Source organism: Boleophthalmus pectinirostris, unplaced genomic scaffold (genome assembly GCF_026225935.1).
Source record: "Boleophthalmus pectinirostris isolate CB_2022bp ecotype Guang Dong unplaced genomic scaffold, ASM2622593v1 HiC_scaffold_10, whole genome shotgun sequence".
NCBI lineage: Eukaryota > Metazoa > Chordata > Actinopteri > Gobiiformes > Gobiidae > Boleophthalmus > Boleophthalmus pectinirostris.
The window spans coordinates 13,622,478-13,635,641 of NW_026570971.1; the positions used below are offsets into that span (position 1 = coordinate 13,622,478).

The 13,164-nt window shown below is 39.7% G+C and overlaps 1 protein-coding gene across 1 annotated transcript in view; it reads left to right on the plus strand.

Annotated features, from left to right (window-relative positions):
* The window catches only part of LOC110155442 (latent-transforming growth factor beta-binding protein 2), an 85,746-nt gene extending 72,866 nt beyond the window's left edge, over positions 1-12,880 (plus strand). The window contains exons 31-40 of the mRNA XM_055156850.1: positions 5,294-5,422; positions 5,924-6,058; positions 6,948-7,154; positions 7,317-7,409; positions 7,539-7,667; positions 7,751-7,888; positions 8,294-8,467; positions 9,278-9,553; positions 10,142-10,291; positions 11,306-12,880. Of these exons, the coding sequence (XP_055012825.1) occupies positions 5,294-5,422; positions 5,924-6,058; positions 6,948-7,154; positions 7,317-7,409; positions 7,539-7,667; positions 7,751-7,888; positions 8,294-8,467; positions 9,278-9,553; positions 10,142-10,291; positions 11,306-11,493 (1,619 nt within the window). The 3' untranslated portion in view covers positions 11,494-12,880. The remainder of the gene's footprint in view (positions 1-5,293; positions 5,423-5,923; positions 6,059-6,947; positions 7,155-7,316; positions 7,410-7,538; positions 7,668-7,750; positions 7,889-8,293; positions 8,468-9,277; positions 9,554-10,141; positions 10,292-11,305) is intronic.
* The last annotated feature ends 284 nt before the right edge of the window (positions 12,881-13,164 follow it).

The following is a 13,164-nucleotide window of genomic DNA, read 5'->3' on the forward strand; positions in this document are numbered from 1 at the left end:
TCGCTCAATTGTCCCTCTGACAACTATCAAATGAATCAAATTCCCTAAACTGAAAACGCATACAAATCAGGATTAAGCTAGGTCATACCACAGGCAAACAAGGATCATTCTGAGGTTCTAACTGGCCATGCAAGTCATTCTTTGTTGTGTTTAGTTGGTTTTCTTTTGACATGCTTAGAACTAACTAGCTTTTGATAAAAGCCATTTACTGTCACTTCCTTTTGCATTTCAAAAATAGTTCATAATCTTACACATTGGGTTTCTTACTGTGGTCAGTGAAAAGTGACGAATCAAAAATATTTCCTAACCTAGACAATAGCAATAGCTGGACGACTGAGTGATTACACAAACTAGCTTGGATGACCTAACTTGAGTTCTTTTTATATAAAGTTCAAATTAAAGTGAGTTCCCTCTTGGTGAGTCAAGATCAAAACAAGTTCATATTTTTATACTTCCCAAACTCCCTAGTTCACATATTGCTCAATATGAGTTATCTTTTTGAGTTGTGATGATGTTTATCCTGTTTGACCATGTCTCCCTTGTTGCCATGTTGTGTTGCCAGCTGAGCGTGTTTTCAGACCTGCTCACATTGACTCATACTCTTAAACCGGCCCTTGAGAAGCGAGCTGTGTGCGCCCCAGAAGCCCCAGCGCTGCACACAATGGTGGCTTGTTTCACCTCACGATGGGAAGTTGTGGGAGATGCTGCCGTCACCTCAATAAATGTCCAGAGAGGCAGCTCAATTACTCCAGGGCATTTTTGTCTGCTTGTAAAAATCATCAGATATTTAAGTGGAGGCCAGACGCTGTAATTTGCAGTTTCAGTGCGGGGCGTTGTTTTATTTTTACTCGCTGGCTGTCAGAGGGGCAGCGGTTGTCTTTGGCTCACATTGCAGCACTCATTAAGATTTAGGGACTATAATACAAAAGGGAAAAAACAGAGTGTTTTCCATCTCGGCATCTTGGAGTTCACCGCTGCACCATGCTACCAGGCCATACAATGTGTAGTATTAGTATTAGTAGTAGTAGTAGTAGTAGTACCAGAAGGTTATATAAAGTGCACTTGCAACGTATGTTTTAAAGCCTGAGTTCTCCATATTTCTCATAAATGCTCTTGAGTTATTCCATGTCTTTAAAAAGCAAGGCGGAAATTGTGTTGTGGTCAGGCCTCCACCAACCTTCCACCCCAGTAAATGTGTAGCAACATGAACACTTTACCATGTGCATATCGGATGTTTTTGTCTAGCCATCTAGTGTGTTACTTGTCAGCTTGAGGGAAAGACGATATGACGAGTTGTAGATCTAACTGAAGACAAAATGCATGCCCTGAATAGCTACACTTCATCTCATACTTGCCCCCTGGTGTGAAAGATCTCCCACATATGGGTCCAATCAGACAAGGGGTTGCCCGATGAGCAGAGAAGGTGCGTGGGCCGACAAAGACTACTCAACAGTCACTAGTCATTCTGATTGTTTGATGCAGTAGATTCTCAGCACTATCATGAGGTTTTAAACCTTACTCTTCTTTATAAAGTGAGTTCTTACATGTCAAGTTGTTTGATTTATTTGTCTGAAATAAATGCTTGTTAGGTTTATTTTTTCTTACCTAATACATTTACAAGATGGTTTCAGGTTTATGGTGCTGGCAAGTTGCTGGTACAAGTATGTTGATGCATAAATACATTGGCTTTATTATTATTATTCTTAAAATAAGAAAAAAATTTTAATTAAATAATTTTTACCACATTTTAATTCCTCTTCCTCTCTGGGATGATACCGCGATTGCTTTGCCCGTTGTCTTTTTGAGCATATGTTTTTCAGCAGATTGGGTTCCTCGCTACACATGGCCGCACACTGATAATTTCTTATACAAAGGCTTTCATCGCCTTCCCCTCAGACCTCCCAGCTGGACTTTACTGTCATTCCAGCATTCCACTTAAGCTCTTTACACTTGAGTCCCTCTCACGCTGATAAACCGGAGTCTCATTGAACTCCTATTTCCAAATCATGTCATTTCTTTCATATTTGCTCTATCTCTGCAGATTCTTGGCACTCAAATCCATGAAATCTAAATCGTATGTGTTCCTCCTTTATCCTTTTGGAGTCATTCAAATCCATGTATATTTTATCTCTTTCCTTGTATTAAGTTGTACATTTAGGCTGTTTAGTCCTGGGCATTTTATTAGCTGGTGGGAGCCAGTCTGCGACCCCAGAGGCATGCAAAGGAGAAAGTGCCAAGCCGAGACAGGAACGCTGACAGCTGCGGAGAAGGCCTTAGTTAGTTGTACACAGGAAGTAGCCAGTCTGTCCAAACTGTGGGCTAAAACTCCACAAGGTTTCTCTGGCCCTCAGCCCTCAAATTTGTAGCCAATGTCCTGTGGAAGTCCTTCTCCTACAGAGCTTGTGTTTCAATGTCTTTTTGGCAATTGAAAACGTTATGTAAAGATAAATATTAAATAAAGTTCCATGTGTAAGAAAATGGATAGTTCTAAGATTACTGTTAAGTATGGGTCAGTATGGAGTTTTTGAGGTGATCCTGATATCAGATATTTGGCCTGTTGCTGTGGTTGTTAACCGATATTTGCAGATACTGATTTATATATATTTTTAATCCATAGTAAGGCCCACAAATGTATCTTAAGTTGAAGATCACAAATAATAATAGCAAAATATATTTATCTGGAATATAAAATTATTCTTTACATGTTTGTTTAAACATACAGCCATATAATGTTCTTTTATTTCCATTCTGACTGATTAGTCTGTTCAAAAAGTTACACAGAATGGAGCAGTACCAAAAAAAAATCAGCCGATACAAGTATCAACAAATTGATATTGATATAGGCCAATACCAGTACTGGAACTGATATATTGCCTATCCCTAATTACTTCCTTGTTTATCCTGGGCCCAAGCCTGGATAAACGAGTGGGGTGAGTTGGTAAGGATTTTACATTATAAACAAAATCAATGTTGTTATTCTCAGAAGATGAAAAAAAGCCTTTAAACTATTAAATAATTCCTGCTTAAGCTTTCAATTTGGGTTTAAATCATGTTAATCCTGTTTCATCTGTACTAAGTCTTGGGTAGTTTAAAGATTATTTTACCTTGTAGCTTGATACAACACTTAATCAATAGCATTTTCAGTAGCATTCTCATATAAAACCAAAACTGTAATCTAGACCACTTTTAGTTGATGCCAGTTTTCATTCTGAATACAAATTTGGCACATTCCTTGTCTGGAGTCTCTTGTCAGGTCTGACGCGGCGCAATAATTTTCACTTCATAAATCTACTCTTTATAAATATTATTGTTGCCCCTGGATAATAAAACATTTTATACTTGTGGCACAGATGTGATTTCTGGATCCCATTCTAAACAGTAAACATGATCTGAATATAGCAAGTCATAAATAAAACCATTATACCAAGTGGTTACGTTTAGTGTTTGACATCTGTCTTTGAAACATCATTCGTCATTGCGTCATCTAAAATGGAGGGTGGTCATATGACAGCAGTTCTCAGTGATATGGCGCTTCAAAAATGACAAATGACAAGGCAGTCTGTCACAGTGTTTCAGATTTAATGGCTCGCAGCTCTGCCCCCGTCACATCTCACACTCTGGAGCCGAGCCACTTTCATCTATTGTTTGAACTGTAAGAAAATCTGCATGCTTTTTTAAAATAATACCCATTTGGTTGAGGCTCATTTTAACAGTATGTAGCCTCCAAAATACAGCAGAGAAATATGATCGGCTTGAAGAGTGAAATTCCACTTTCAATCCCCTGCTCTAGACAATGAGCAGATCAGCACTGATGGATTGTAATGTGTTATGTTTTAACCTAATCTTTTATATACAAATGCCATTTTTTGTGTGACTGACATACAAAAGCAAAGAATTTCTGTTTGAATAATTACTCAGTGGGCAAATACAGCCACATTTCAATTACCCCATAACCTTCATCGATGGTTCACTGGTTGGCCAGTCCATTGACAGTATGATTCAGAAGGTCATGGGGGTGATCATCTTAAATTCAAATGTCAGTCATGAACCAAGTCTAGCCAGTATAACTTTACCATTATGAATCATGGCCATCTTTATATTGGGAAAAATAATAATGAATGATTAATGAAGTAGTGTTAAAATTTCAAACTCGATTTCAATACTAAGCACTCAATACTCCGATTCCAATAACACAATGATAATAAAAAATACTTTCTTTAGAGCACAGAATGTGATATTCAACATTAAATAATAGGGATGTAACAATAACCGAAATATTGTGATATCGTATCATCAAAGTTCTCAAAATAATATCGTGGACCATCACAATATATCGACGAAGTCTCTTTGCTTAAATTAAGAGTTATGGTGCAGCAATAACAAAACAAAAAAAAAAAAACAGAGGGAACTACATAGAATAGACCATGATCCTTTGCTTCATTTCAGTGTAGACTACATGAAGAAACAGTGTGCGCCCCTGAAGCCCCAGCTTCCCAGAAGAAACAGAACAGTTTTAAGCACTTTTAAGTCTTAGTTCTTTGGATTAAGTTTTGTCAAGGCATTTTAAGAGGAAAAAGTTGCATATTAGTCTCCACAAAATATTGCAATAAATATCGTACCATGAGATGTATATCGTGAAAATATTAGAAATTTGGATATCTTTACATCCATAATCGTGAGCCTCCCCACTATATTGTGAGCTTTCCCATGATATATATATATAAATATATATAATAATAATATAATAAATATCATACCATGAGGTTCATACCATGATGATATTGTATCATGAGATTTGGATATTATCACACCCCTATTAAATAATAGTACTTTCTTTTATATTACCATGTGGTGTTATATCTGTGTAATCTTTCAGGCGTCCAGGTATGTTCCATAGTGGTCTATGGGCGTATACTAGTTTATGTGGTCTTATAAATGTTCTGGTACAGATCAAGATCATTCTAAAGCTGTTCAGGAAAGGTTCATTTCTGTTTTTTGATGTGAATTTTTTTAGTATTGATTAGTTTCTGATTTTCCGTACTTAATGTAGTGTATAGGCTTAACATTGCAAATCCCATAATGAATCAATTTAATAATGATTGAAATAATATTAATACAATGTGTTTCCTAATATCTTGCTTCTCATGTTTTGCTATGAGTGCATTGTGTTGTTTTAGTGGAGTCACAATTATCGAGTTGTTGGTTTTGGAAGTGGAATTGTGCGTTTCCTAAGCAGCTTAGCGTAACTGTTATGATGACATTCACCTCTTATGAACATATTTTATTTCTGCAGATATCGACGAGTGCCTCAATGAAACCATCTGTGGGAACAGCGGCGTGTGCGAGAACACGGACGGCTCCTTCCACTGCCAGTGTGACCGAGGCTACACCAACCCCCCTGGAGACATGACCAGATGTGTGGGTAGGTGCCTGCTGACAATACATGCTCACCTCCACAGGCTATTACTAACGTTTATATACACTGGCTATTATCAGTGTGTTCAAGTCCTGTTTGTGTTATTGTAGGACTCAGCAATAAGTAATAATTGTCCTACTTAGCAGTAATGTTGACCATACTCACTGAAGCAAGTATCAATACTGGAAAGAAAAAAATCACAACTAGATAAAATTTGACCTTTCCTGAACAGTTTAATCTTGAGTTTTTTGGGTTTTTTTCATCATAACACTATTACCTTATGAGATACAAAGATAAAATAGCCATAGTCATGTGTGAGGACAGTGCTAGTGTCAGTTAAGCATTTACCATAAATTTTATTACCACCTAATTTCACGCCTCTTTGGTGCTAATTTGGAGGTCATTTGGTTGTCACCTGTTGCCATGGAATTGTGACCTCTCCCTGACCTCTGTGTTCATGTACGTGCCTGGTATTGCCCTGACCCCCTGCTATCCCTTCTTTCTCAGATGTGAACGAATGTGAGATGAGCGAGGCGTTGTGTGGGGAGGCCCTCTGTGAGAACCACGACGGCAGCTTCCTGTGCTTCTGCCCCAACGCCAATGAGGAATTTGATCCCAAAAGCAGCCAGTGCCGCCCTGTCGGTAAGAGCCCGGGAATCACGGCCGCCGTCCGTTCCGCCGCTCCGACACCCAGTTTTCCCTGATTTAATGAGCCGTCTGTCATTATGCAAACACTGAGGGTGACGAGGTGGATACGGCTAAACCCCACCTTTGTCCAGGGGATCTCTTGACCTGGCTGTTTCCATTCCAGGCTGATGCTATGACTGGGTGGACTGCCTCCAAAAATTGGCCTAATCCTTCAGGATAATAATAAAGTGAATACTGTATTGGAGCTTGCCAAATAGCCCCCGGGTGCATAAACCTATTTCCAGTAAGACAAACACAGAAGGTGTACCAGTAGGCACTTAGTGGACACCATTAGCCCATCCTTTGTGTCGTATTAGGTGCCCATGAGAATGTAAGCGTTTGTTACAGAGATATTCATTCATGGAACCCCACAATGTGTGCTGTGCGATAGGCGTATGTATGTGTACACAAATTGGGTCTATTTACATTATTAAGCGGCGCTCCCTCACTGGGGATGTTTTTCCTTCTGCCTGGCCACTAAACCCCAGCTATGCCTTTGTGTAGCTTTTTGCCACATTCCACTGTTTGCTTTTGACGTGTGTTAATCAATCATGTGAGAGTGAATGGTGTGTTGACTCACATGCCAGTGTTTCCATTTGGCTAAGCCAGCAGCTTAAGGGTGAGATGCCTGAGCCCATGCCTCTGGGTGAATGAGCGCACTCAGCAGTGCCATAGCCAAGGCACTACCTGCTCAAGGCATGCACCCACTGTAACCAGTAACCACTACCATGGAGTCAGCAACTATATACAATTAATGTTTTTATTAGTAAAAATAAAAAAAAATTATAATAACATCTTGTTATATGACCACTATCCCACTGTAACTTCTTGCTATTTCTTACAGATGATATGGTGGTCACACCTGCTGCTCCTCTTCCTCCTTCTGTTTCTGCATCTGAAGAGAGGAAAGAGTGCTACTACAATCTGAATGATGCCAACTTTTGTGATAATGTGTTGTCCCGAAACGTGACCAAACAGGAGTGCTGCTGCACGGTGGGAGCAGGCTGGGGGGACAACTGTGAGATCCACGCCTGCCCAGTCCTGGGGAGAGGTATGACATAGACTTGTATTATTTACCTAGTAAATTACAAGTTAAAGGTATCATAACCGACAATACAGAGCGATAGTGTAATAGAAGAAGTAGTTTAGTCATAATTTATCAAATGTGGAGCTATTATCGTCGCTCTCCCTGACATGGCCCTTTTTTTTTCAGATGACTATAACCAGCTGTGCCCTCATGGCAACGGACTGTTATCTGTGCCAGCCTCAAACTTACAAGCTCTGGGAGACCAGCGCTCCTATATAGGTACTCATCACTTCTCTCTGATGTACATTTAGGAAACTACTGCCTTCTTTGCACATAAACTGTACATCAGCACTTCTATTCTTTGCACAGACTTTAAACATGACTGTACGTTAAACTCTTGTCAAACAGATGCCAACGAATGTGAAATGTTTGGACCAGACATCTGTAAGAACGGACAGTGCTCCAATCTGTTTTCAAGCTATACCTGCTACTGTCGCTCCGGCTTCTACTACGACAACATCCGCCTGGAGTGTGTGGGTAAGGAAAGGCCCCCCGAGCTCCAATAACATTTTCCCCAAACACAATGAAATATGAATGTTTATGTTGTAATATTTGTGCAGATTATGATGAGTGCGAGCTGGGAAATGCGTGTGTGGACGGAGTATGTGTCAACACTGCCGGCTCTTTCAACTGTTTTTGTAGTCCTCCATTAGTGCTCGACAACACGCGGCGCCGCTGTATAAGCCTCAACACCACAGGTTAGCTGCACACACTAACACATATTTATAAATAAAAGTAAACAAATAGAACAAGTTGAGTCACTTCTGCTCTACATATGAGTCCCAGTTCTGGTCATGCTTGGCAGTAGGGTTGTACAATTAATCAAATTTTAACAGAGGTTTGGTCATCACTAATTGTCAATGATCAGCTTGGGACTTTTTAATGGAGGTCTACAGCCAATCCTGTCAGTAAAAGCATGTGGTTTGGAGCAGAGGTCATTATTAAAAGCCTGTCTTGTTTATTTTCAGGAAATGAATATTGATTGAATTTATTTGTATTTAATAAGACAAAATCTAATACAAAATTCTGATCAATATGAGAAAAATATGTGATTGTTATTTTACTCAGCAGTTTGATATAATGATGTAAGTGTTTTGTTGTAGAAATTGCTGAGCCTGACCATGACGTGCACATGGACATCTGCTGGCAACGTTTGGAAGGAGACAACGTGTGCTCAGAACCGCTGCAGGGACAGAGGACCACGTACACCGAGTGCTGCTGCCTGCACGGGGTGGCCTGGAGTGGGCAGTGTGCCTTCTGCCCCAGGAAAGACTCCGGTAAGAACTACTTGTCATAGAGTTGTCAAAAGTATCGAAAACCAGATATTAACCGGTACTAAAACTAGTATCGAAACTAGATACATTTGAACAAATCTCCATACTAAAAAAGTCACTTTTACAGGACAGAAATGAACTTTTCCTGAATAGCTTTAGAATGATCTTGAGCTGTATCAGAGCAAGTTCACATAGACTAGTATACGCTCAAGGACCACTATGGCATCTACCTGGACGACTGAGTGATTGCACAGCTGTAAGGCCACATGGTAATATAAAAGAAAGTACTATGATTTAATGTTGAAAATGGCTTTCAGTGTTTCTCATTATCACTGAGGTATCGACATCAGTATTGAGTCTATTCCTTAGTAGGTTATGTTCACATGACATCACAAAATACTAAAATTCCTTCAGTACAGGGGGCAGGTCAGGATTCTTTGCTGGAATTTTCTGTTTAAATGTCTGATTGCAGATTTGTTGACCTGGTTCATGGCCAATATCTCTGTAATTATGGAGTCTATCAATGTGAAACAAAAACTGGCACAAAGTTCAACGTCTTCTCTGTTAGCATAAATAACCAAAGGGAACTAGTGGTGCCATTATTCAACACCAAAAATGTGATAGTGTCAGTTGAAAGGACTTTATGTTTGTGGAGCCAATTCATAACAAATGGTAATAAGGTTCAGTGTATGTGGATTTCTGGATTGTTTGAATATTTCTTAGTGAAATAGTGAATGTCTCTTAGAGTTATGTGAACCCCGGCCCTCCTCCCTCACCACAACTGATTCAAACCGATGTGTCTTGTGTATTTAGAGGACTACGCCATAATGTGCAACCTGCCGCGGAGAGGAGGTTCCGACAGTCTGAGAGAGCGCCCTGGTTATGAATATGGGGTAGACGGACCAGACGATGATACAGAGCCTTTCATACCACCGTACTGGGACAACTACGGAAACCTGCCAGGTACATTTGAAGTACCTGATAGCGTTCCTCTCTTCAATGACAACGACTACAGCGCCAGACAGCCTCCGGTCAGGGTTCCAGTTCACCGGCCCAGAGAGCAACCGCCAAGACCAGTGGACTTTACTGGTGAGCATCTTCTTCATGCATAAATATTACATTTTCTTTTATTTATACAGGGAGAGCCGAATGAGAGTACCAGACTCTTTTTCCTGAGCACCCTGTCAATACAAATAAAACAAACTGCATATGTCAATTTAAAACATTAAAACAGGTGCAAGTGTGGTTATAAATGTTTATCACCAGTTTATTAAAATGCAGAAGTGGTGCCAACGTATCCAGTTTTGTTCTTGAAATGTTCCAGTCCAACTTAATTTTAAACACATTTTTAAACAAGACTGAAACCAATTATACAAAAAGTCACATTTTGAAAACCTTTTAATTGGCTTATGCATTTGCTTGAGGCTCTCCATCCACAGCCACATTTCAAATAGAACTGATGAACTGGTACAGGGGAATAAGGAATTGGGTGATTGGAGGTACAGGTACACTTCAAACGCCGCCCCCTACACCTGACTGTAATTAGGACAGTCTTGTGTGATGTCACCAAGCACTTCACCCCAAAAAAGCACTAGGAACAGTAGATAATACTATACAAACAGCATGTACACAGTTTAGTTATTGAATATTAACAAATCCTATGATGTTTTTCTACAGAGCGGTATGAAGGTTTTGAAGGACTCAGGGCAGAAGAATGTGGTGTTTTAAACGGCTGTGAAAATGGCCGCTGTGTCCGGGTGAGGGAAGGCTACACCTGCGACTGCTTTGACGGTTATGAACTTGACTTGAACAAGATGGCTTGTATTGGTGAGTTCTCACAAACGGTCCAGTGCAAAATCAGTTACAGCCCTCAGAAATGATTTGCTTTTACTTGATCTTACATGACTTTTAGATCAACCACAGTGAACTCTTTGCTGTGGTTTTTAGTGCGTTGGCCAATGGAGTTCTAACACACTAAATCATCCGGCTCAGGGCAGGGCTTAACATCCTTGCATTAGACTATGTTTTATTGGAAACTAATGAAAGCAATGTAACTCCTCAAAACCACTAACTTAACTTTTGGCCAGAGTTTACCTCCTTCAGATCTGCCAAGGAACGAAGGCCTTGAATTAGAGCCATCGGTCAATTACTAAAGCTGTAATGTCTTTAAGTGTGTTGTTTGTTTTGTAGGAACGTGAGACTCTCTGTCATAATGAAATGCTATGATTACAATAGTCTGTTGGAACACGACTTATCAGCTTCGAGGTCAGACGGTTCCCCCCAAAAATCTGACTATGGAAACATGTGGGAGCTGTGCGGGCCATGCCATGCCTGCTTGTAAAAATATCACCACCAGCATTTTCGTCAGCCGAACATGATATAAACAAAGAGGAGGCCATTGCAGATACACTCTTATAAAATGACAATCAGACCTCCCATGCTGTAAAAGCCAAAGATAATTCTCTCCAAGGCCAAAACAGAAACAGAATATTTGACTTTATGCTTATGGATCTCATTTAGCACAATTCAGGTCGGTCGCAAATTCAGATGGTGAGATTGTAGCCAGCTAACACGCAAAATGACGGCATCTGCAATTTAAGTAAATGGATGAGATATAAAAAGTAGTACCAATAAAAGTGTTTGTTATGGAAAGGCTGCTGGCCCGCAAGACAAGGCCACAAGTGCTTTTTGAATTCTCAAAGTTTATACAAAACAACAACAACCATGGTCTGATTATACTCGTGATTTAAGGTTATCTAAGGGCACATATCCGCCAGAATACATAAGGTCAGCGTGACAGATGTCCAGACAGCTGTTCTGACCAACTCTGTTTCTGCGCAGACATAAACGAGTGTGAGGACATCAGCGACAAGGTGCCTCTGTGCCAGAACGGACTGTGCTCCAACACTGAGGGCTCGTACAAGTGCACCTGTCTGCCCGGCTTCGTGGCGTCTGCCCAACCCCACAAATGTATCCCCGCCATCCCCGCGAGACCCACAGCCACAGACAAGAGGAAAGACAGTGACTGAGGAGGGCCTTCTGCTGCTTCAGAGACTATACAGCACTAAACTACAGCAATGCAGAGACATCCCTAACCGCCTCCCCTTCATAGCACACACATGAATAGCACTCTGGTTAAACTAAACTTAACACTGAAAGTTTCACGTGCGCTAGGCTTCGTCACATTTCTATTGCCTTAAAGGGATTCTGTGGACTGTCTGTTTTCTACAACTCTAGGTCACCATATTGACAATGTTTCCTGTTCTTTGCCTGCTTATTTATTATTTTGTTCTGACGGGCCTCTGCAAACTAAGATTTCAGATGGCATACGTTACACCTCTTTTCTGACCACAACATTTCAAATGTATTGTATCTGTACCGAACTGAGGTAAATGTATTGTGGAAGAGCCCAGCCAATACAGCTCCAGAGTCATTATAAATACAGTATAATATTTATAAAGTGAATGATCAAGTTAATACAAGGGCCAATAAATGTAAAGTGATGCCACAGTTGCCTGTAAGACATATGCACATCTGGACAATGAACACAGAAGACACTTCCTTTCGTGGTGTGTGACTAAAAGATTGTAAATGTATTATGGTCTAAATTATGTTTTTGTGTGACTCAAGGCAAACTGAGTGAGTACTCATCTGGTCCATGTATTTATCTTTTTCAGTATTTTTCTATAAAGAAATCAATCTTTGCAGTATTCCCATGTTTCCATGCACTTGTTTCAGTTTTCACTGCAGTAAAACACATTTGGATCATACCAGCCCATTTCTATTTGTGCATTTCTAATCACAGAAAAAGGTTTGATAATTTTTGTACAGTTGTAGCACTATGTATTATTTTTGTTACATATTCTTGTAATGCATTATAGTTCAACCAGTATTTTGTTATCATACATAACATATATGTAGATGTATACATGTTTGTACAAATGTATCTGTAGTGTGAGGGGAGTGGCTGACACTGTACCAGAAGATGTATCCTGCCCTGTGGAGCAGACAATGAAATATATTTTTGGAAGTGACAGCACTGTTTGACAAACTTTTGCCTTTTGAAAGACTTTGAAATGCAAGCACAGGTGTGCAGCACAGCATTGGGACTAATGATTAGTGATTGAGCATTTCCACTCCATCATGAATGTATCTGTCACCCATCCTCTCTTTAGATGTGGGTATTTCATACTCAAGTGTGACATCCTGTGATACCTTTGGACATTGCACCAACAGATTAACATACATATATTATATCAGCAGTCTTTTATAAAAGTACATGTTTCAACTCATTAACATTGCATTTTAAGTCTCATTTTAGTGGTAAATCTATGGTCAAAATATGCTCTTTAATTTTGTTTACCTGTTGACTGTCATGTTTTTTCAGTCATCAAAATAAAAAAAGATATGCTTAAATGTTGTGGAAATTATTTTGAGACATCATGTTCAAAAGAATCCATATGGATGCTGTGCATGTTCAGCAGAGGGTTGTTACCCTGAATAGCTTCATGTCTTATAGTTTATTAGCATGCATCGTAATTAATTTTATGTACTAAACTAGGACATTGTTACATGATGTTAGACTTATTGTATTTTAGATATACTACCGCCGCCCTCTAGTGGATAAGAATAAACTTCACACTCACGCTCATTTTTCCATAGCGTCCATGTTTTTCTCCAACGGGATTCTGGGGATTTGT